Consider the following 24,001-nt stretch of genomic DNA (forward strand, 5'->3'; position numbering starts at 1 on the left):
GGGCATGGCTCCCAAAGCGACCGGCACATCCCTCTGGTAGTGGCTCCTAAGTGGAGGAGGGCAGGGGATCTCTGCATGCCACTGCCTGCAGGCACCGCCCCAGCAGCTCCTATTGGCTGCAGTTCCCAGCCAGTGGGAGCTGCGGAGTAAGGGCGGTGGCAACACACGGAGAGACACACACACAGAGACCCCCGGGGGCTGCGGGGACATGCCGGCCACTTCCAGGAGCGGCGCAGAGGGAGGGAGGCAAAGCGAGCTGGGAGCCACCTTAGCCCTGCGGCTGGCATGTCTCTGCACACTGCTTGTGAGGACGGGGACAGCGGGTCTCCTGCTGCGCTGCCGGCTGGGACTCGGGGGCAGGTTGTCAGATGAGATTTGTCCTGCGTTTTGGGGGCCCCACTGTCATTGGGGGCCCAGTGCCACTGCGCTGTTTGTTTCATGGTAAATCTGCCTCTGAACCAACCTAATTCTCAACTACTGAGCAGACAATCTCCACGCAGTGGTATATTTTGCTTTCCACAACCAAATTTCCGTACAACTTTTCATGAGTGATGTATCGGAGTATTCAGATGCTGATATCTAAACTGTATTGTTAATCTATTCACCTAAATTTGGGTTATTGCTGATTATGTACTCTAGGTATCATGAAAGCAGCAAAGAGTCCTCTGGCACCTTGTAGACGAACAGATGTATTGGAGCATAAGCTTTCGTGGGTGAATACCCACTTCTTGCATCTGAGGAAGTGGGTATTCACCCACGAAAGCTTATGCTCCAATACGTCTGTTAGTCTATAAGGTGCCACAGGACTCTTTGCCGCTTTCTCAGATCCAGACTAACATGGCTACCCCTCTGATTCTAGGTATCATATGACTTTTAAAAATTAACTTTGTATTTGTGGATAATCTAAGCACCATACCCAGATGTACAGACACTCTTTTCCCAACCTGTGTATTATATATATTTTTTAACATTAGCTTTAATAAAATTTTAAAATATCCTTGGGGATCTGGGCCTTCCTCGACTGGGGGCTTACATTATTGAATACAATCCTGAGGTTCCCAATCCTCTCCCTGCTACTATCTCATTTTGTACCGCTGGGGGCGCTGTAGCCTCTCCCCAGGGCAATTCTCCCACCCGTGCTGCTGGGGGCGCCGCTCCCACTTCGGAGCCCCCCAGGCTTCTCCTCTCTATGGCTTTCCTTCTGTTTCCGGCGTCACTATGGAGGTGAAGTCGGGTATTTCCGGTTCCGGGTTCCATTTCCGGTGTAGGCGGCGATGGCGGCGGCCTCCTCCTCCTCGTCCGCGGAGGCGGGGGGCTCCGGGGCCCGGGAGGAGGCCGAGGAGACGGCGGGGCCCGGCTGGAGCGAGTCGCAGTTCCGCCATTACACCTTCCGGACGCAGCCCATCCCCCGGCTCAGCCACAGCGACCCCCGCGCCGAGGAGCTGATCGAGAACGAGGTGCCCGGGCCGCGGGGGCTGACGCCTGCGTGACAAGGGGCGTGAGGTGGGGAGCGCTGGGTGTGGGGAGGGCTCTGCGGGGCGAGAGGGGCCGCGGGGCTGCTGAGCCTCTGCCCCACCAGCCTGGGGCATCCCTCACAGGGTGAGGCTGTGTCAAGCGAGGCAGCTCTGGCGGGTGCTGGGCTTACGCAAACGTGGACAGGACACACCCAGCTGAGTTACGTGAATGCTCGTCCCAGACGCTCATGAGCCAACAACACAGAGGCTCCATCCAGTTCCCCCCAGCCTCGGGCCTCAGAGCTGTGAGGTCCTGCCCCGGTCAGAAGCCTGCCCGGTGTAAGGTTCATTACCCACTTGGCCCCTCCCTCGACTGGAGGGGACACACACTAGCCTTTGTAAACTGAGCACCAAGTACTTCAACCAAAACACACTGTTTTAGGTAAAATATGACCGATTTATTAACTACAGAAAGATAATTTTAAGTTATTATAAATAGCTAGCATAGAGATCAAAGTTGGTTACCTAAGAAATGAAATAAAATAAATTTGCAGTCTAAGTTTTATAAGCTAAACAGGATTTGAATCAAGCAATGTCTTGCCCTGACAGACAGTATAGTTCCTCAGTACACAGCCTGGGACTCTCCTCCAGCCAGAGGTGCTGACTTTGTGATTTGCCCAGGGTGGGGCGGGTATGCTCAGCTCCCGCTATGCCCCAGGCCCTGCCCCCACTCCATCCCTTCCCCCAAGCTCCCACCCACTCCCTGCCTCTTCCTGCCCTTTTCCTATCCCCATCCTGCCTCTTCTCACCCCATTCCACCCTCTACCCCAAGCACACCCCACTCCTGCTTCTCCTTCCCCTCCTGCACGCTGCTGAACAGCTGATTGTGGTGGGCAGGAGGTGCTGCTCCATGGGGCTGCCAGTGGGTGCTGAGCTCCCCCTATTTTTTTCCTGTGGGTGCTCTGGGGCTGGAGCACGTCCGGAGTTGGCGCTTATGCCTCCAGCCCAGGACCACCCTCCCCAATTCAAAGTCTTTGTCCTCTAGATGTTTCTTCCAGGTGTTGAGTTGTTGGGGGAGTTAGGCTAAATGATGATGTTACTTCCACAAGTTTGCTGGAAAGATTTTTTGCTATGATGTGGGTCAAGCAGTCGCCATTGTATATGTGGTTTCTCTGAGATGGTTGTTGGGAAAGTGGATTCTCTTCAATGGGCCATCAATACTTCTGGATACAACATTGTTGTATCTAAAAAGCTGGTTGTGGGTCTTCCCAACCTCACAACATATTTCAGTAACACACACATAGCAAAACTTCATAACCTCACATACAATGATAGTACGTACAATCCAACATAGAATCATAGAATCATAGAATATCAGGGTTGGAAGGGACCCCAGAAGGTCATCTAGTCCAACCCCCTGCTCAAAGCAGGACCAATTCCCAGTTAAATCATCCCAGCCAGGGCTTTGTCAAGCCTGACCTTAAAAACCTCTAAGGAAGGAGATTCTACCACCTCCCTAGGTAACGCATTCCAGTGTTTCACCACCCTCTTAGTGAAAAAGTTTTTCCTAATATCCAATCTAAACCTCCCCCACTGCAACTTGAGACCATTACTCCTCGTTCTGTCATCTGCTACCATTGAGAACAGTCTAGAGCCATCCTCTTTGGAACCCCCTTTCAGGTAGTTGAAAGCAGCTATCAAATCCCCCCTCATTCTTCTCTTCTGCAGGCTAAACAATCCCAGCTCCCTCAGCCTCTCCTCATAACTCATGTGTTCCAGTCCCCTAATCATTTTTGTTGCCCTTCGCTGGACTCTCTCCAATTTATCCACATCCTTCTTGAAGTGTGGGGCCCAAAACTGGACACAGTACTCCAGATGAGGCCTCACCAATGTCGAATAGAGGGGAACGATCACGTCCCTCGATCTGCTCGCTATGCCCCTACTTATACATCCCAAAATGCCATTGGCCTTCTTGGCAACAAGGGCACACTGCTGACTCATATCCAGCTTCTCGTCCACTGTCACCCCTAGGTCCTTTTCTGCAGAACTGCTGCCTAGCCATTCGGTCCCTAGTCTGTAGCTGTGCATTGGGTTCTTCCGTCCTAAGTGCAGGACCCTGCACTTATCCTTATTGAACCTCATCAGATTCCTTTTGGCCCAATCTTCCAATTGGTCTAGGTCCTTCTGTATCCTATCCCTCCCCTCCAGCGTATCTACCACTCCTCCCAGTTTAGTATCATCCGCAAATTTGCTGAGAGTGCAATCCACACCATCCTCCAGATCATTTATGAAGATATTGAATAAAACCGGCCCCAGGACCGACCCTTGGGGCACTCCACTTGATACCGGCTGCCAACTAGACATGGAGCCATTGATCACTACCCGTTGAGCCCGACAATTTAGCCAGCTTTCTACCCACCTTATAGTGCATTCATCCAGCCCATACTTCCTTAACTTGCTGACAAGAATACTATGGGAGACCGTGTCAAAAGCTTTGCTAAAGTCAAGAAACAATACATCCACTGCTTTCCCTTCATCCACAGAACCAGTAATCTCATCATAAAAGGCGATTAGATTAGTCAGGCATGACCTTCCCTTGGTGAATCCATGCTGGCTGTTCCTGATCACTTTCCTCTCATGCAAGTGCTTCAGGATTGATTCTTTGAGGACCTGCTCCATGATTTTTCCAGGGACTGAGGTGAGGCTGACTGGCCTGTAGTTCCCAGGATCTTCCTTCTTCCCTTTTTTAAAGATTGGCACTACATTAGCCTTTTTCCAGTCATCTTAAAGATGACAGAATATTAAACAGAATATTAATGTTCAACAGATCAAGCCTTTCAAAATGATACCTCACAAGGCATACTTTGAACAGAACATATCATAATTATATGACAGTGCTGAATATGGGGGTTAAGGGTGCTGCTTTGAGGTACAGAGTGTGACGGTGTGGGGGGGCAGGGCACTTGGTAGTGCTGGGGGTGTGTGGGGACAAAGCCCAGGGGTGTCGTGGGTGGGAGGCTGGGGCTGATAGCAGGGGCTGATGTGTATCTGTCAAGGAGTGTGTTTGTGTGGGGGAGATCATGTGCACTTGGGGTTCCTGGTGAGCAGGTGTGAGCACCTGCTGACTCACTCTGGATGGTGTTAGCAGCCCAGGGATCTATGTGCTGTGGGTAAAGGGCTCATGGAGGAAATCTCCAAAGGCTGAGAGCACCTAGCAAGAGTGGGATTTCTGAAGGTGGTATATGTGATAGAACTAAGAGTAAAGGAGAGAAGATTAGAGAGGAAATGTAGGTTAGGTATGGGGAAAGCTTTCTGAAGGAGAGAGAATTGGGCTGTGGAATCACCTCCCAAGAGAAGCCACTTGAGTCATTGCCGTGTACAAGATCATACACTGTAAGCAGTGCTTTAATTTCTTGTGTTGTGAGGAACAACATTAATATTGAAAGTAATTAAATTATCATTTCTCACATTGGCTGTTTCCCTTTTTTCTCAATTTGGGCATTGAAAAATTAATGTTTGTTTTCCCCTTTTGTTCATAGTTAGCCTTTCTGTCAGTTGCTGCACTGTTGCAGTTGCGAAAGCTTCAGGGAAAGTTAGATCTTTGTTCTGGAATGTAAATCATGAAAACTTTATTTTGGAAAGCAATGTTTTTACAGACTTGGACTTTGATGCCAAATTTGGGTGTTGTCACCAATTTGAAGACAGTACCGTAGGGACCAATCCTATACTCGTTGCCATGGTTCAAAGTAGATGGGATTTAGTAAGGCTTCCCCATCTTTAATGTCTATGAAATGAGTGAGGTACTTGTGGTTTCATGGAAGCAAATCCATAAGAAGGGAAGTGGGCATGCAAGTTTCAGGGCTCGTCTACACTTCCGCTTATGTTGATATAACTTACGTTGCTCATGGTGTGAAAAAGCTACCTCTCCGGAGCGACGTACATTATACCGATCTAAGCGCCGGTGTGGACAGCACTATGTTGATGAAGATGTTCTCCTGCCGACACAGCTATTGGCCTCTTGCGGAGGTGGCGTTATGCTGACAGAAGAGCGTCTTCACCAAACATGCCACAGCAGTGCAGCTGTGCCGATATAGTGCTTCTAGTGTAGATTAGCCTTTAGAAACATAGGGGTGGTTCTTAGGAAGTTTGGGGAGTATGTGTGGAAAGAAGTATGGAAAAGGCTGGGGTGTTTTCAAGTAACTGTTTATGGTATAGGGGAGATGGATGGAATTTCCTTCTAGGGAGGATTCTGACTACATCTGTGTCCATCTAGGAAATGGGATAATCTCTGCTATCCCTTTGCCTGTACCTCAGCTTGACCTTTCTGTTGGAGGAGGATGAGACAGAGACTGGTTCCTTTCAGATTTCAGCACTGCTCCTTAAATTACCAAAGGGGCTTCTAAGGATCAATACAAATATTTCTACCTACTTTCCTGGAACAGAACACTCTTCTTCAGCGTCATTCCTAGATTCACCTGTCCAGGAATCAAACCCGAGACCACTATAAGGCGGTGTGGAGTATTCATATCCTATCCTATACTCTATGTATTATGGGGGTGTCTTATCCTTCGCATTAGCTGCTGTCCAAGTCAGGATATTGGACTAGAAAGACCATGTGGTATAACCAAATAAAGTAATTTCCGTATCCTTCCCTGACATGCTTCTATGACTGGTTTATAGAGTTGATTAGTGGCATCTGGCACTCCTTTGTGAGCATATCACGAGAAAGTGGTGACTAGTTCCTAATTTTTCTTGTATTTTTGGGACTTTCTTCCTCCTCCTTCCCAGACCCTGTTGCCTGATTTTCCTCCTCCCCCTTCCTACTGCTTCAGAAGGGAAACTGTATGGTTATGATAATGAGTTAAAGTATCTCCCAGTTTCTCCAGAAATCCTTGAACCAGTGTGCTTTCTTTTCCTGTCTAGGAGCCAGTGGTCCTAACAGATACAAACTTGGTGTATCCTGCCCTGAAGTGGGACCTGGACTACCTCCAGGAGAACATTGGCAATGGGGACTTCTCAGTGTATAACGCCAGCACATACAAGTTTTTGTACTATGATGAGAAGAAAATGGCCAATTTCAAGAACTTCAAGCCGAAGTCGAACAGGGAAGAGATGAAGTTTAGTGAGTTTGTGGAGAGACTCCAGGAAATACAGCAGCAAGGGAGTGGTGAGAGGTAGGTGATACTTGGAAAGCTCTCCAGTTGCACAGGTTTAACTGGTGATCGATTTAAGATTTAGGCACTGTAAATGATTTGAGAGAGCATTTGGACCCGCTTTTTTTCATCTTCACTATGATTTCTCCTCCTCAGATTCAGTGTTGGAGGAGGGTGGTGTTCTCAGGTGTCCTGGGTTTGGTCATCCACTTGTTAAGTGTTTCAAAGATGTCTGTCTACATTTATCACAGAATTTTTCAGTGTTTTCCTGATAGGACTTTCACGTTCTTTGGCAGGAATACAGTGCTCGTGAAAGATGCTTTGCTTGGCAGCACTGAAGGCTAAAGGCCATGATCCCTAGAAAAGTCACCCACTGGCAATCCAACTTTTCCTATGCTGTCCCACCAATGTATGCTAGCTCTGACTTGGCAGATGAGAATGGTGTCGAGTCTCTTATTGTATATTGCATGGCCTCTCTTCTGAGACTGCTAGCAATGGTGCAAATTAGTGGCAGTTGTTCTGGCAATATTTATGTGGGTGCTTATCCACTAGCAACTAGCCTTATCCCAGCAACTGCTTTCAACAGGCCACCAAGCAGTTACTGGATGGTAACAACTTCTGGATGCTATTAACCTTGGCCGAGGTTGAACAAGCTATATACCACCCAGTGGCTCTGTATGCCATTACCAGTTTTCAGAGCCATTCAGTTCCCCCTCAGGTTTTGCCCTTTTAGATGATATGCCAGAACCTATCACAGATCTTACACAGCTTTGCTGGTGAATATGGGTATAGGGTGTCTAATGCATGTACCGCTGAGATTGCAGTGACTGAGGCACTGATAGTTTGGTCTCCTACAACTAAAGGCACCTTAGTGTATGACCAGCTGAGGTCTGAGGTTGATGTGCTATATTCCTTCACAGACATTCTGCCCACAGGAACTCTTAATCAGAGAGGCCCCTCTGGTGGTTAGTGACGGAAAGTAAGTGGAAGAGTTAATTTGGGGGATATTGATTAACTTTGCTTGACTGTACAGTCGCTTGCTTGATAATGGATTGGGATTTAAGCTTCCCTCCTGCTGCACTTGCTGGTTAGTGTTTCTTCTAGCCATTCCTCTGAGATCTCGGAAATCGTTTTGGATTGCTCCAAAGCCCCACTCATCCCAAAATCTTTACTCAACCGATTACTGTTTGATCTAAATTAGATTTAATTTCCTCCTATGGTGGGAAATTCTGCAGACGAAGTTTGATCCCTCGGATTTTTGGAACTTTTCCTTTCCACAGACACCTACATTTCTTATAGTTTTGCTTGCCACTGTTGGTGACAGAGTAGAATTTCTAAAAACTAGATTTCCCTCTTTTGCAGAGAGCTGAGTGGGACATGTAATTCTCCACGTAGTTCCTGAAGTTAACTTGTGATATTGGTCTCCTCTTAACATGTTTCACATACATGAAATCTACCTGTCTCTGTTAGTATGGAGTGTGTGTGTGTGTGTGTGTGTGTGAGAAGACCGGGAAAGACATCTCTCTAAGGGTGGATGAGAAGATGCCTGTGTATCCATATGTATGCGTAACACTCATTTTTCCCTTGGGAAATACAGGTTGTATCTGCAGCAGACTCTGAATGACACGGTTGGAAGGAAGATTGTGGTGGATTTCTTGGGCTTTAACTGGAACTGGATTAACAAGCAGCAAGGGAAGCGTGGCTGGGGGCAACTGACTTCCAACTTACTGCTTATTGGCATGGAAGGTAAGCAACCAGTGTTGATTCTGAAGGGCATGAGGGAGACTTGGTAATTCTGGTGTATTTCAACTCTGGGGGTCGCTTTAATCTGAACTTACCACTTGTTTGCAGAGTGTCTCTGAAGCAGCACAGATAGCTTTAAGGGGGGACTCCTTGTACACACAATTTTTAATTTATGTTGCATGGAGAGAGGGTCAGGAGAGTACCCTTCTGCTTGTGGTTGCTGGAAGATAAATTTCTACGTGTCTAATTACTCCCTGAAGTGTCAACTCTGATACAGACAAAAGTTGTGCAGTGTGTTTTGAACTAATAGTTGACATAGCCACCCCTGGCATATATCAGTGGGGGATGAACTGATCCCTGTGTCTTACTTGAGCACTTCAGGCTTTTTGGATTTGATGCTCAGTACAGTGTCCTCTAACTTATTTTTATGTATTCGAATTAACTGCAAGCAGGGACCAGCAGTAGAACTGAGAAGATCAGAGTTTAAGATCTTGCAAGCTAAGCAGGATTAGATCTGTTCAATATTTGCATGGGAGACCACCAAGGAAAACCCAGATATTGCAGGAGGAGATGCTGGTAACTTACTAAGAGACGTTCTTTCCTGAATCAGTACTGAAGCAGTGCTTCAGGATAGTGTTAATGGGCAGTGTATTGCAGGGAGGAGCTGTCTCTTGAATGAGACTTAAATCTGATATTGCAAAATTATATCGGGCACTGGGGAACTTGGAAATAGATAACTCCTAAAATATAGCATAAAGTGGAACCTCTAATTAATTTAGAGACTGATATGTAGACTTAGGTACTGGAAAATATATACACTACTTCATTTCCTTTATACAGAGCATTTTAGTAGAAGGTTGATATTTCTTTACCTTGACATTTTGAGGATGAACTTTAAAAGTTCTGAGGCATGCTGGATGCAACGTAATCCAGCTGTCCATCATACTTGTATCTCCTGGGGTACAATCTTAAAATCCTCAGAAATTGCTGGCTTGTTCAAGTTCTGGCTACACTTATCCCTATGCAGTGAAGTGTAAGCTGTTCATCCATGTGCAGAGCAGCCTTTTGTGTGTGTTTCTGAAACCTTTCAAAAACACTACATTGGCACTTTTCAAAGGGTCGTATCTTGGTCAGATGAATTCCAAATCTCATCAGGGCAGTCAGTCACTGAGGGTTCAGACTGGGTCAGTTTGCTATGGTGAAATGGGACATGTTTCTGGAGGTTGCCATCTTGTGGTTCAGAATCTACAGTTCCAGTTAATTCCTTTTAAGTGTCTAGCCATTGTGGTCACTAAGATACCTTCAAAATGCAAAGAAAATGTAAACCATCGCAGTGAGGTCTGAATTTACAGAAGCAATAGCTCAGAGTGGTGTCCAGGGTTTGGTTTAAGGGCTAGTTGACTCAAGTCTAACCAAAAGAATCAGTCTTGCTAACTATCTCACTGCTGGTCAAAGTATCAGAGAAAGGGGAGGGACAGTCATGTTATAAAGACCTACTGTGAAGGAACTGTCATTTGGCATCTCATGGGAGTGGAAAGAAATTTGTGAGCAAAGCATGCAAATGTACCATGTGGGGCCCTTTTTAGAGAGGGCCGTTTCTATGCCATAATTGCATCTTCCTTTCTTCAGGCATCAAGGTTCTTAAGTTATTGGGTCTTCTTAAAACAAGTTCTTTCCCACTCTTGTACTCAAACAGCTGAACAGGTTTTCTTAAAACTTTCTATAAATGTTACCTTCCACCTTCAGGCTGAGACCAAATTGGAAAAACTCATAATGAAAAGTGAGAGTTGGGAGTAACTGAGAATGAGGGTTAAAACGGAAACTGTTCTGTAACTTTAACTCTAGCAGTTGCTAGCCCTGCTGTAATGCCTGGTTTGTAAAGTGCTTTAGGATCCTTTGCTCTGTTTAGTTCTATAGACATGTATGGCAGTTCGTTGTTGCCCCAGTGAGGCCTATAACCTGTTCCTTTGCCCAAGCCTTTAAAGTATATGTGAGAGTTATCAGTCTCTTTCTTTGTCCAGGGAATGTGACACCAGCTCACTATGATGAGCAACAGAACTTCTTCGCTCAGATTAAGGGCTACAAGCGGTGTATCCTGTTCCCTCCAGATCAGTTTGAATGCCTCTACCCTTACCCTGTGCACCATCCATGTGACAGGCAGAGCCAGGTGAGAATAAGATCTATAGTGAACTGGATCTGTTCCCTACTATGCACCAAAAAAGAACGTGCATAAAAATCACTAAATCCATGGGCGATATGCCAGTATCAGTACAGTGTACTAGTGCCTATCCTGATGCTGAACCTTTAGAGCACGTCCACTAGTTGTTACCTTTGGTATCGATATGTGGTGCTGGAAAATGGGACTCTATTGTGCATCAGAGTTATGAATTAGACTTCTTTAGTGTCACTGTGAGGCAGTATATTTTAGTGCTTGGAGCCGACAGAGCTCTAGCCCTGAGTAGGGCATGTCAGTCTCAGTGTCTCAGTTTTCCGATCTTCTGTCTAGCACACTGGTGTTATGAAGCTGAATGTTGGCAGTTCCTTGAGATGCTGTAGAAATGCCAAGTGTTGTTTACTGTGCCTTGGGTGTTTGAGTGGTGCATTTGTCAGCCACAGAACATAACTCTTCTGGAATGGTACCAGTATTCTTATTTTGTTTGCTTTGGTCCAAAGACGTTTTTCTTTTAGTCATAAGCATTTCCTACTGATGGGAAATAACAGGGACATTGCTTCTTCTCTCGTACCTTTCCCTCCTCCCCTCTTTTTCTTAAGTATTTAACAAGACACCTATTCCAAGAGAGCTACTCGACGCAGATCTGCCTTGGGCTGTGCTGCAGGAGTTGGAAGTGTGTGTGGAACTATACACCGCACCTGGGACTGGTACACTGTATAGGAATGTAACTGCTGCACAGGACAGACCTGCAGGGAGAACCTGCAGTAGAGGCTGCTGTCTGAGCAGAGTGCACTCCTGAATTTCCTCCCTCTGGCTGATCAGTGCTGCATCCTTGTCTCTTGATCTGCTAGGTGGACTTTGACAATCCTGACTATGAGAAGTTTCCCAATTTCCAGAACGTGGTTGGCTATGAGACAGTGGTAGGCCCGGGTGATGTGCTCTACATCCCTATGTACTGGTAAGGAGGATCCAATGAGCTGGGAGAAGGAGGGGAGGGAGTGTGGCCAGCAGGTGCAGAGATTTAGACAGAAAGGGTGGTCTTTTGATTAAAGCATTGCACTGCGATTCAGAAGATCTCGGCTCCTATTTCTGGCCAAGCTACAGATTTGTAGTGAGATCTTGAACAAGTCTTAACCACTCCATGCTTCAGTTTCCCATCTGTGAAATGGGAGTAATAATATCTGCTACCTCTGAATGTTGAGGATAAATCTGTTAATGTGCATGAGGCATTCGCATACTACAGTGAGATGTGCTCTAGCAATGCACATTTAAATAACTAAGGGGAGTTGTTCAAGTAATTGTGCTGGTGACTGAGTGACATGCCAAGGTGCCTCTCCTGCACTCTGGCTTGCATCCAACACTTATGTCTGTGTAGCTCATTCTTTTGATAGTAGCTCTCCCGTTTTGTGTTTCCATGTAGGTGGCATCACATTGAGTCTCTGCTGAATGGCGGAACCACCATCACTGTGAACTTCTGGTACAAGGTAAGCACATGTCCATCTGCACTCCTGTGGGAGCCCATTATTCAGTAGGATTCCCACTGTCCCTGTGGCACCCCACCATGAAGACAGGATGGCAAGCATGGAGAACTCTACTGCCTGAATCATAGAAATTTACGGCTGGAGGGGACCTCACGGGGTTATGTAGTCCACCCCCCCTGTGCTGAGGCAGGATTAAGTGTGCCTAGATTGGACCATCCCTGGAATGTATTCTTCTAACCCATTCTTAATCTTGTCTATAAGGACTTGTCACTAGCAAGGTTTCTTCCTCTGGAGGCATGGGGGTATTGCAGTTGAATAGCCAGGGTGCTTGGGTGTGAGTGGCATTGTTTGCTAAGATTGGGGTAAGGTTGAGGCATTTCAGGAAGGACACAATGAGGTGTTCTTTCTCTTTACTTTCAGGGTGCTCCCACCCCAAAGAGAATTGAGTATCCCTTAAAGGCGCATCAGAAAGTGGCGATAATGAGGAACATTGAGAAGATGCTGGGAGAGGCCCTGGGAAACCCACAAGAGGTAAAGTAAAAGTTAGAGATGCTGCCACCCCCACTGAAATGTCCAAGTGTGGACTGCAGAACTCTGGATCCCAGCAAACCACCTGAGGCTGCCTGTGATATTAATGGGGATGGGTGACACCGCACTAGTGGCAATTCTTCATCCTCTACCCTAATAGTCCTTGGACACAAAAGGCTGAGATCCTCAAAGTACAGTGCTTGGGCTGATGAGTACAACCAGTGACGTAGTGCAAAAACTGGGAAATAGTCTCTTCTGCCCACAGCTTGCGCTGTTTGGTTGCGGATGCTGGCAGAAAAGGATGCTGGTCAGAGGCACTAGTGACAACATTAAGGTATGATATTTCAGGAGCAGGGAGGGTGATAAATAAATGCTCCATAATCAGTTTTTCAGTGGGATACACAATTTTATTTTTTAGCTCTGCTGGGCTGAGAGAGATTTGACCTCAAAACTGACTCATTTTGAATACCACCTTGCTTTTTTCCCCCCGACTTGAGTTCCAATATGATTTTTACCAGCTGGCATCTCATGATGCAGTGGATTAAACTGGGAATCAGAATCTGGTTTTGAAGGGCTGTTATCTCTTTGGTGGAGGTTGAAATACTGGGTGTGGAATACAAACGTTTTCATGGCCAGTAAACCCTTCCAAGCACTGGTCCTAGACCACTGATTAGTGCAAGAACACTTAAATCTCTGTATAATGTCAACAAATGTTCTTTATCCAATTTACATGCTATCTGGATGATCCAAATAAAAATGCCTTTCAATACTAATGCATGATGAGAGATTCCTTCCCTGACTATTCACAGGGAATGCTGAGGGATAGGAGCAGCCTTGACTGCAGGCCAAACCTTAGGATTGAGGGACAAATATTGTCTTCCCTTTCTATAATGCTTGTGATTTTAAGTAACCCCAGAGTACCTTACTGGTGATACAGAGGAAATGCTCCTTCTCCACTCGAAAATAAAGCAGCCCCTGTTCAGTGTGGCATAAGATTAGAACAGGAAGTGAAGAAAACTGTCTCCAGTTGAAACTGCAGGTGGGATTTTGTGTAGGAAAGTTGTCACTACTCGCCAGGACACTGTGGTTAACTCTGGTGGAAGATGCTAGGGGATCTTTAATAACCATAAGCGATCAAGACTCATTTGACATCTCCTCTGAATCTTATCAGGAGATTGGTTCACTGCTAACTGGGCAGAATAACCAGCTCCACTTCTTCCCAATCTGTATTCCTCTGAGATCCCCTTCTCTGGCCTGGCCTGGCCCGGCCCAGCTTAGCTTGTGGGAGTTAGGCTGCAGGCTGTGCCGCCCTTGTTGCTCTGCGCTTGCCATGGCTAATAATCTGTTTTTGCTTTGAACAGGTGGGTCCCCTGTTGAACATGATGATTAAGGGTCGGTATGACTAGACCCTGGCCACCTGGGTGACTGACGGTGGAGCTGCTTCATTCACGAGTAATGGAAGATACTGAGCGCTGGTATTGCACGCAGCACTTAAGACTGATGGGCTGCTGGCCCATCTCTGTCCCACTCCACGACAATTAAGGGGACTACTGGAACTGCAAAACCATTAGCCCACCTCCTTCCCCCTTCCCTCACTGTCATCCAACTGAATCTCCCAAGAAAGAACCTGCACTTAGTGAGCAAGAATCCAGCTTCCAATAAGTGTGTTTCCCCTGTCTGCCGAGACGAGGAATGTGGCGTCTGGCACTCGAATGCTTTTCTTCTTTGGGTTTTAATTTAAAGTGTTGAAAGAACAGTTTGGAAGGGAGCCAAGAGTGGTCTTGTTTCCACAAGCCCAGTGGCTGGGTTTCTGTGATGGTGCTGGCAGTGGACACAGTACCCCTGAAATCTGGGACAGTCAGCCTGGATAGCAGAAAGCCTTAGGTTCCATGATCCTGTTGTGTTAGAGGTCTTGTTCTTGCTGGGTCTTGGCACCGTGGGACAGCAGGAATGAGCATGTGATGACTTGTTTGAGGAGAAACTGGAAAGATGGTTTGGAACCCCCCCCACCACCCTGCTCCCAAAAGATGCAGTGCTCAGGGTATTGGGAGCTTGGTACCTAGCAGGGTGATCAAGTTGAATCCATACAGTATGTATGCACACAACGCCACCCTTTGAGTCCTGCCTCTGTCAGATGTGTCACAGGAAACCTCCTCTCTCCCGTTCACAGCAGAGTTCTTTGAGGAGTGAAGGTCTCCTGCTTTTCTCTAAAGCTGCAGCATGGTTAGAAGTGGATGTAACGTGGTGAGGGAGACAGATTACGAGGGCACTCACCAAGTCTCCCACGATGAAACCATGTCAAAATTGATCTCCTGGGGCCCTGAGACTGATGAATAGCCAGTTAAAATCAGCTTCCCTTTTCTCCACCAGGGGGTGCCGGCTTCCTGGACAAAACACAGAAAGTGCCCTTTACTAATTAACTGTGTGTGTTGTGAGGCTGTAGTGTTGCTCCCTTCCTTGTATGGTCATGTGGGGAGGCGGGGAAACTTTCATACCTGTGTTCATTTTGTTTGAATCCTTTATGTTCTCATACTTGGCACAACAATTTTCAGAATGAGAAGAGAGAGTCTACAGGAGCAGCAGAACTTCCTTTTAGAGTCCTGGCAATCGCCCTGAAAAACTAGCATGCCTTCCTAGTCCTTTCCCTGCAGAGCCTTCCAAACTCACATGGAGCCTTGCCTTGCCTTGCCTTGCCTTGCTCTGCTGTTCCTGGGTGGGAAACTTGCATACTGAACACGGTTGTAATTGATAATCAAGATTAGAAAAGCTGGTTTGGATCCCATCTAATTCACCCCGCTGACCAGTGAAGGGTGTTCTCTTCACTATGTTTCGTAGTGCTTTGTCTCCTTGACTGTTTAGGGCTGATTGTGACATTTGGGTTTCTGTGAAGTGTGTAGCCCAGAGAGGAGATGTTGTTGCGGAAACAGAATGATATCCATGGCATGCCATGTCCCATCTTGTGCTGGGACGACTCTTGTACCGTTTACTGTGAACTTCTCTTATGCAGGAATAGAAGAAAGACTCAGCAAAACTGAGTTGTTGGACAGCATCTGGATGGAACTTCGGTGTCTGTCTGTTGACCATCACTATTTGTGGCTCTGATACCAAGAGAGGTGCTACGGGTCAGAGCAGGAGTCTTGTTACCAAACATCTCTGTGTCCCTGACTTAGCAGTATATAATCAAGGTCAAAGAGAGCAGCAGGAGACAAACTTCCTCTCCAGAGCACTGTCTAGGTCAGAATGAAGGTCACTCAGCTGGATTCGTGTCAACGTTCAGCCTTGGGGGAGGGAGGAAGGACCCTCTTCTGCCTCTGCCTGAAAGTGAAGCCTTCCCAAGAGTTGTTGGTGTGTGCAGTCTCTCCGCCCTTGGTGGGAAGACACTCAGCTGGAGTCTCACCTGCGTGCCACTCTTGGGAGCACAGCAGTCTCAGCCAGTGTTCTGAGCAGCTCGTGGGGCGCCACCAGCTCCTGAAGCCCAGGCTGAGAATTCCAAGGGGCTCATGAAGGATGGTATATCTGGAACTTCAGGGTCCTTTCTTCTTTATTTGCCAAAGGTCTAACTTTGAAGTGTCAGAACAGTTTTTGCTGCACTTGACTGGCATGAAAGCTCAGTTTACAATGCACTGATGGACTCTCTCTTTTTTCCCCCCCTCCCCCCTTTCCACCCTGTGTTTTCAGTGCCCCTACCCTGGTCTTGGGAAGTTATGTATGTGTGTGTGTGTGAGAAACACATGGTACCTTCTGAAATGTAGTTCTTAAATACAACCAATGTTGAACAACAGAAGTGTGTGGCTTTTATTCTCTGAGTGCTGCTCCCTAAAGGAGAACAGGAAGGCATCTGATCAGGACTCCTGTGGGAAGCGACATGGAGCTGGCCACCCAGGCTGGTTGCAGATGGAGGTTAGAACTCAGAACTCTTTCACTTCAGATTGTTTGAATGAATTCAGAGCAGGTGAAAGGTGCCTGATTGACAGCCCTAGCCTCTGACATCCTTTTATCCTCAGAGCCAGTGTAGCAGGAGTAATAGCAGTGCAAGCTGTGACCACTGCCCCTCCAAGCAGCCTTCCCTTGATCTGAAGGAACCATGCCTCTAAGAGTGAGAAAGGAGTCTAGGATATGGCTGATCCAATCCTTTACCTTTGAGAGCACTGTCGAGTGTAAATTAGTCCCCTTTGATTTATGGCCTTCAATATGGACTCTTGTCCTTTGGCAACAAGCATGAGAACTTTTCCCAGAGACCACCCAGTCTGTCAGGTAGTCATGACTGTCAGTCAGCACCAGCATGTGCTGGAGATGCAGGCGCAGCGTAGAGATGAAAAGCCGCATATCCCATTATCAGTCCCCTGAGCCATCTCATCCCCATTGTGCATTCAGCCAATTCCTCACTTTATTTGGTAATCAGCAGATCTGCACCTGTAGGTCCAGGTTAGTATTTGTGGGAGCTTGCCTGTACATACTTCAGGTGTGCATCAATGCCTATGGGTATTGCCTCATGTCTGTTACACTTCCAGGAAATGAGTACATACAGGCCTGGTAGCTCATTATGAACTGTCGTGTGTATTCAGCCACCTGCGAAACCTCAATGGGTGGGAATTGATTTAGGTAACTACTGTGCAGGTGTAGTAAGCTGAGGAAGGGCTGGGTGGGCAAGATCAGGCTTCTTCATGAAGGTGTTTTGGGAACTTCCCTAACCCAATGTTCTGATTGGATTTTTGTGTTTAACCTGTAAAACAAAACTGCAGAATGGGGGTGGTGAGCGTGTGATTGCTCTTAGGTCTCTTGATATCTCTGTTTGAGAGGAAATGGCAAATATGAAGTGGAGGGGGGTGGTGGAGAGCTGGGCAGCTGGGTGGACAGAGGTACTGGCAGTGGGTTACTTGGTCTGAGGAGCTCTAGCACGGTGCAGTCAGATTATGGGTATGTGTGAGAGTGCCTGGCTTGACCCTTTCCTAGTGCCTGTCCTAACCCTGTCTAGTGTCTGTGCTGTGAGCATGCCTTTTGAGTAACTTACTTTGGTGACAGGCCACAGTTCAGAAATGTCCACTCGCCCTTTGGTGGCTGCTTGCATCCACTGAACACAAAGCACTTTACCAACAAGCCTCACAACAGAATCGGGAGGGATGAATTCGCCCATTTTTTCCAGATGGGGAAACTGAGGCACAAAAGTGAAGTGAGTCATCCAGTGAGTGTGTTAGAGCTCTTGAGAAAAACACGCCTGATCTGACTCCTGTATGTTTAATTTACATCCTTTTCTTGTCTCTTCTCTAGGTTTCTCTTTCTCTTCTCTAGCTCCCATTTGCTTTTCTTTGTCTTCACCCTCTCCCCCGTTCTTTTGAAGGCAGATTCTCCTAGGGAAGTGGAAGGCCTCCTTTTGGCCATAGGGTTCCAGGCTGTATGTGCTTTCATGGCTGAACAGTGTCCTGTAGAAAGGTGGCAGGTTGCTACTGTCTTCATATAGATGAACTGCCCTGTGGCTGGCTGCATTAAGAGGCACCAAGGGAGCAGGGAGGTCAGGCAGTAGCTTTCAAGACATGGTATGCAGTCCATGATCATGCAGCTTTCCTACCTCCCTTAGCTGCAGCCTTCTGTTTCGCAGCTTAGTGTGTTGCCCTGAGCCATTTATTAAGCCTCACAACCATCATATGAGGTAGGAAACACTGTGTTTTCCTTCCACTGGTCTTTCCTTTATATTCCTACATCTCTGCATTCCCCTCTGCTGCCACCTTCTTTTTGTAAGGCGGTTCCTGGTGCATTTTGATGGCTATTGGAGCTCAGCTCCCTCCAGTTGAAGAGCTGGGCTTCAACCACCACGATGTCTTGGGAGGTTGGAGGTCAGCGGGAAGTTTCCTTCTGAGGAGTCAAGCAGTCACCACCTCCTTCGTGCATTGTTTTGCTCTGCTGCTGCATGGGATGGGTTCTGAGATGAGCAAGCCGAGGAGGAAGGAGGCAAAGCTCTCGCTGTGGTGAACGCATGCAAAGTAAGTTCTAATTACTGCCTTGCAAGTCAAATATTTGTTGCGAGCAGAGGATTAATTGGCGGGGGAGGGAGCGGAAGTGGAGGCTCTCGGAGTGTAAGTGGAACAGATGCCCGGACGCCTTGGGGAAACGCAGCTTTCCTCTACAAATCAGAGCTTTAAATTACAAGGCTTTTACCAACGAGAACAGTTGTGGGAAGTCGTCTGCTCTCATTTGCGTAATGGCTTCTGTCACTGGTGATTAGACACAGGATGAAGGAAAAGAAATTTGACAATTAGGAATGAGCGATCATTAATCAGAATCTTTGTTAGGAGAATGTGAGAAAGGAGGAAAAATATCCCACAAACAATGGAAGCCGCCAACTTGGCTATCACCGTGCCAGGCGTTCCACAGCAAGGCAGCCTTCAGGCACGCAACTCGAAGTGTCAGTGTTGCTCTACAGCACCTCCTCTGCCCAGGTGAGGAGTAGCATTAAGGGGCTGTGAAGGGGACCACAGGCCTACTTCTGCATGGCCAGAAAACTTTCAGGGAATCACCGTGCGCAAAATCTTTCCGTTTGGTCAGTGCTTCCCAGCCGACTGCTCTGTAAGGAAGAGATCACATCACCGATCCATCTCCCTGCTGCATTCAGCCACCTGGGTTCAGTTCTTAGGGCCCTGCTGCAAACCTCCAGCAATAGGTGTGTGGACAGCTTAGTCTTGCAGAGAATTTTTCCTAAAGCCTCACTCAGATCAGTGATTCACAAGGCAGAGAAGGGCCAGCGTGGTCTTGATTGACACATGTAAGATTAGGATGGGCAAAGTGAATGCTGCTCACGCTCCCTTCCTGATGTTGTAGCATATGAGAACAAGGAGGTGGTTGATGGATGCATGATAGGCAAATAAAGAAGGGAGCAGTATCCACACAGCCGGTAGCTTCTCTCTGTCATTCACTAGCATAGGACATCATCTGGTCCCATAGCATCAATGGCTAATTTGACCAGTGCTCACTAAACTGCCCACTTGTCTGCATCTCCTGCAACCATCTCCTTGGATGCTGCCCCTTCTTTCATGGAATGCTCTCTCTGAACTGATACATCAGGTTGCTGCACTCTTCTTCAGATCTCTCCTCTGGATTCACTTCTTTAATGCCAAGAGGAAATTAGCCAGCAACTAATGGGTTTGTGGAGTGGCATTGGGGTATAGCTAAAAGATGCATATGTTTAAAGCATATTAAACTCTCTTGTATATTGTGATTGTCTTCCTCCTCTTTGTCTTGGATTTTAATTTCTGTTGCGTCTTCCTCTCTGTATGGACAAGTGCCTCACCTGGTGTAGTTGTTACCGGAGTACAAGTACTATTTTGGATGCTGAAAAATAAAGGCTTTCAAAGCTCATGCATCAGTATGTCAGGACTGCTGCATGCCTCAGGAAGGAATTCTCTCCATCCTTATAGCAGTACACAATTAGCTCTGAGAGCTCTGATGCTCTTTCCTTTGAAGCACTGGTTATTGGCAGAAGCAAGATACCAGACTGACATGATAGACCAGTTCTGTGATCTGGTGTTCCAAAGAGCAAATCCAGTAGATAGGAAAACAATAGCTTAAACCTGTTCACACACTGGTTTATAGTATCACTTTTGAGTTGGAGTGTTCACAAGATGCCAGGAAGCATAGATCCATAATAAAGTTAAAGGGACATCATTAACTGGCAATGTAGCTAGTTTCAAAAAACGAATTTCGTGTTTTCCATCTGCCCCCAAGTTCCCTGGTCAATTTTTGTGTCTCTTACAGTCACATTTTCCTGTTCTTAAAGCTTTTCTCTCCCTGTTGCTGTGGGTCAGACACTCTCAAATTTGAGAAATGGTGAAATTTACTATGCACAAAGTACTGTCAAATACATAGGGAATAAACTGATTTTTTCCCCTTTTAGCTCTTAAGTTCCAACAAGCCTAGATATTACCTGTACCATTAGTAGATAAGCCAATTTCAGACACAAATATAGTAGTAAATATTGATAGTATGGTGGCATCCAAAGATCCCAACAGGGGTTGTGGTCCCATTTTGCTGAGTGCTGTACAAACACAAGACACAATCTTTGCCCTGAAGGGCTTTGAGGGTGTTGCATTAATCTAAAGGGATCCTACACAGTGATAAAAGTGCGGTGCTTATGGCAGGGGCTGTAGCCCATCTAAACCAGTTTAATCTCCAAAAAAAAAAAAAAAAAAAACACTTTTAACCACCAGCTCCCCACCTGGAGCCAAGCTGCCATCCAGGCTTCTTGTCTCCCTGTTCCCTGCCAGGAGCAGGTGTGGGAGGGCACCACCAAGACTTCTCACCTCCTGCAGCGGGGAGCCAGGCAGGCGCATCATGGAGCTCTGAAATTGACAAGACTGCCAACAGCCACTGTAAATAACACAGTGTCTACACCAACACTAAACGTTGCCCTAACTACACCCACAGGAGGCGTAAGGCTTATGTCAAGGTGGAGTTATGTCTGTGTAGTAGGGCACTTACATTGGCAGGAGCAAGGCTGTAGTGTAGACACTGACATAATTAGGTCAACGTAACTGCCTTACATGGACCTAACTGCGTAGTTTAGAGCAGGCCTGTGTGTACAGCACCTCACACAATGGAGCCCCAATCCAATTTTGGGTGCTATAGTGATATAAATAATTGCGGTGACTGTTAATAATACAATTCCTCCTGAAATTGCCCAAGGGGTGTAGCTGGACAGTCCCTCCTACCCACTCCTCAGTCATCACCATTCATGGTAATGGTGCATCTAATTTTCATCAGAACAGAATGACCATACTGGGTCAGACCCATGGCCCATCTAGCCCAGTGTCCTGTCTTCTGACAGTGGCCAATGCCAGATACTTCAAAGGGAATGAACAGAACAGGGCAATCATCAAGTGATCCATTCCTGTTGTCCAGTCCCAGCATCTGCCAGTCAGAGGCCTAAGGCTACCCAGAGCATGGGGTTTCATCTCTGACCATCTTGGCTAATGGCGATTGAAGCCAGTTAAAGTCTTGGCCTTCACAACAGCCTATGGGCAAAACAAAATGCAGGCAGGTCTTTTTTCATGCACCAAAGTTAGCACTGTTCTAGGGAGCCTCTTCCCTTCCCTTCTGCCTTTGGAGGATCCAGGCCTAGTCCTGGTTGTGTGTGATAACTCCTACCATTTATATGGCAACCATCAGCAGAAGATCTCCAAGTTCCAGATAGCCATTTATTAAGCATCACAACCACTCTGTGAGATAGGTAAGTAGAACAGTGATTGCCTCTTGCCACAGGGAACTCAAGCAACTTGCCAAAGGCATCACAGCCACTCACTAGCAGAGCTGGGACTAGAACACACGACTGAGGTAGGGTGACCAGATAGCAAGTGTGAGAAATCGGGACACTATTTTGGGGGGTGGGGATTTAAAATTGCCTATATAAGAAAAAGACCCTAATGTTGGGACATCTAATCATCCTAGCCTGAGGTCTCCTGGCCTTTTCCATACCATACAAATACAAGTACATTAGAAGCAAGAGGAAGACCAAGGACAGAGTACACTTGTTACTCGATGAGGGGGGAAAGACAATAACAGAAAATGTGGAAATGGCAGAGTGCTTAATGACTTCTTTGTTTTGATTTTCACCAAGAAGGTTGGTGGCGATTGGACATCTAACACAGTGAATGCCAGTGAAAATGAGGTAGGATCAGAGCCTAAAATAGGGAAAGAACAAGTCAAAAATTACTTAGACAAGTTAGATGTCTTCAAATCACCACAGCCTAATGAAATGCATCCGAGAATACTCAAGGAGCTCACTGAGGAGATATCTGAGCCATTAACAATTATCTTTGAAAAGTCATGGAAGACGGGAGACATTCCAGAAGACTCGAAAAGGGGCAAATATAGTGCCCATCTAAAAAAGGGAAATAAGGACAACCCGGGGAATTACAGACCAGACACCTTAACTTCTGTACCTGCAAAAATAATGGAGTAAATAATTAAGCAATCAATTTGCAAACACCTAGAAGATAATAAGGTGGTAAATAACAGCATGGATTTGTCAAGAGCAAATCGTGTCAAACCAATCTGATAGCTTTCTTTGATAGAGTAACAAGCCTTGTGGATGGGGGGAAGTAGTAGATGTGGTATATCTTGACTTTAGTAAGGCTTTTGATACTGTCTTACATGACCTTCTCATAAACAAACTAGGGAAATACAACCTCGATGAAGCTACTATAAGGTGGGTGCATAACTGGTTGGAAAATCGTTCCCAGAGAGTAGTTATCAGTGGTTCACAGTCATCCTGGAAGGGCATAACAAGTGGGGTCCCACAGGGATCAGTTTGGGTCCAATTCTGTTCAATATCTTCATAAATGATTTAGATAAAGGCATAGAGTACACTTACAAAGTTTGCGGACGATACCAAGCTGGGAGGGGTTGCAAGTGCTTTGGAGGTTAGGATTAAAATTCAAAATGATCTGGACAAACTGGAGAAATGGTCTGAAGTAAACAGGATAAAATTTAATAAGGACAAATGCAAAGTACTCCACTTAGGAAGGAACAATCAGTTGCACACATACAAAATGGGAAATGACTGCACAGGAAGGAGTACTGCGAAAAGGGATCTGGGGTCATAGTGGACTACAAGCTAAATATGAGTCAAAAGTGTAACACTGTTGCAAAAAAAAAGAAAACCCCATTCTGGGATGTATTGGCAGGAGTATTGTAAGCAAGATGCAAGAAGTACTTCTTCCGCTCTATTCCATGCTGATTAGGCCTCAACTGGAGTATTCTGTCCAGTTCTGGGATTCACTTTTCAGGAAAGATGTGGACAAATTGGAGAAAGTCCAGAGAAGAGCAACAAAAATTATTAAAGGTCTAGAAAACATGACCTATGAGGGAAGCTTGAAAAAATTGGGTTTGTTTAGTCTGGAGAAGACTGAAGAGGGACATAACAGTTTTCAGGTACATAAAAGCTTGTTACAAGGAGGAGGGAGAAAAATTGTTCTTAACTTCTGAGGCTAGGACAAGAAGCAATGGGCTAAATTGCAGAAAGGGCAGTTTAGGTTGGACATTAGGAAAAAATTCCTAATTGTCAGAGTGGTTAAGCACTGGAATAAATTTCCTAGGGAGGTTGAGGAATCTCCATCACTGGGGATTTTTAAGAGCAGATTGGACAAACACGTGTCAGGGGTGGTCTAGATAATACTTAGTCCTGTCTTGAGTGCAGGGGACTGGACTAGATGACCTCTCGAAGTCCGTTCCAGTTCTATGATTCTATGACCCGATGGTACAATAGAGAAGTATCAGGGATCCCTCCCATCTAGCCGTAAAGGAAGGGGAAAGTGGTCATGTCCTTCTACACCTGCTTGTGAGCCCCAGGTTGAAGATCATTCAACAGAAATTATTGTTGATCAAGTTGATCTGAATGTGCTAAGAAGCCAGCTAAGCAACCAGCCCATATCTTGAGGTTGAGCTAGAGCATACATTTTAGAAAGAGATCCCATCTTTATT

General features: G+C 46.4%; 1 protein-coding gene across 1 annotated transcript; it reads left to right on the plus strand.

Moving 5' to 3' along the window:
* The first annotated feature begins 1,239 nt into the window (after window positions 1-1,239).
* Window positions 1,240-19,739, plus strand: HIF1AN (hypoxia inducible factor 1 subunit alpha inhibitor). Its single transcript, XM_073352917.2, has 8 exons — window positions 1,240-1,457; window positions 6,378-6,628; window positions 8,205-8,353; window positions 10,372-10,517; window positions 11,375-11,481; window positions 11,944-12,007; window positions 12,425-12,535; window positions 13,894-19,739. The coding sequence occupies exons 1-8, from the start codon at window positions 1,275-1,277 to the stop codon at window positions 13,936-13,938; spliced, it is 1,056 nt and encodes a 351-aa protein (XP_073209018.1). The 5' UTR covers window positions 1,240-1,274; the 3' UTR covers window positions 13,939-19,739.
* The last annotated feature ends 4,262 nt before the right edge of the window (window positions 19,740-24,001 follow it).

The sequence above is a fragment of the Lepidochelys kempii genome, chromosome 7 (genome assembly GCF_965140285.1).
Source record: "Lepidochelys kempii isolate rLepKem1 chromosome 7, rLepKem1.hap1, whole genome shotgun sequence".
Classification (NCBI taxonomy): Eukaryota; Metazoa; Chordata; order Testudines; family Cheloniidae; genus Lepidochelys; species Lepidochelys kempii.

Coding starts and splice junctions, on each gene's coding strand:
- HIF1AN (XM_073352917.2), top strand. CDS start 1,275: ATGGCGGCGGCCTCCTCCTCCTCGTCCGCGGAGGCGGGGGGCTCCGGG. Junction 11,482..11,943: donor CTCTACATCCCTATGTACTG/GTAAGGAGGATC, acceptor GTTTCCATGTAG/GTGGCATCACATTGAGTCTC. Junction 12,008..12,424: donor CTGTGAACTTCTGGTACAAG/GTAAGCACATGT, acceptor CTTTACTTTCAG/GGTGCTCCCACCCCAAAGAG.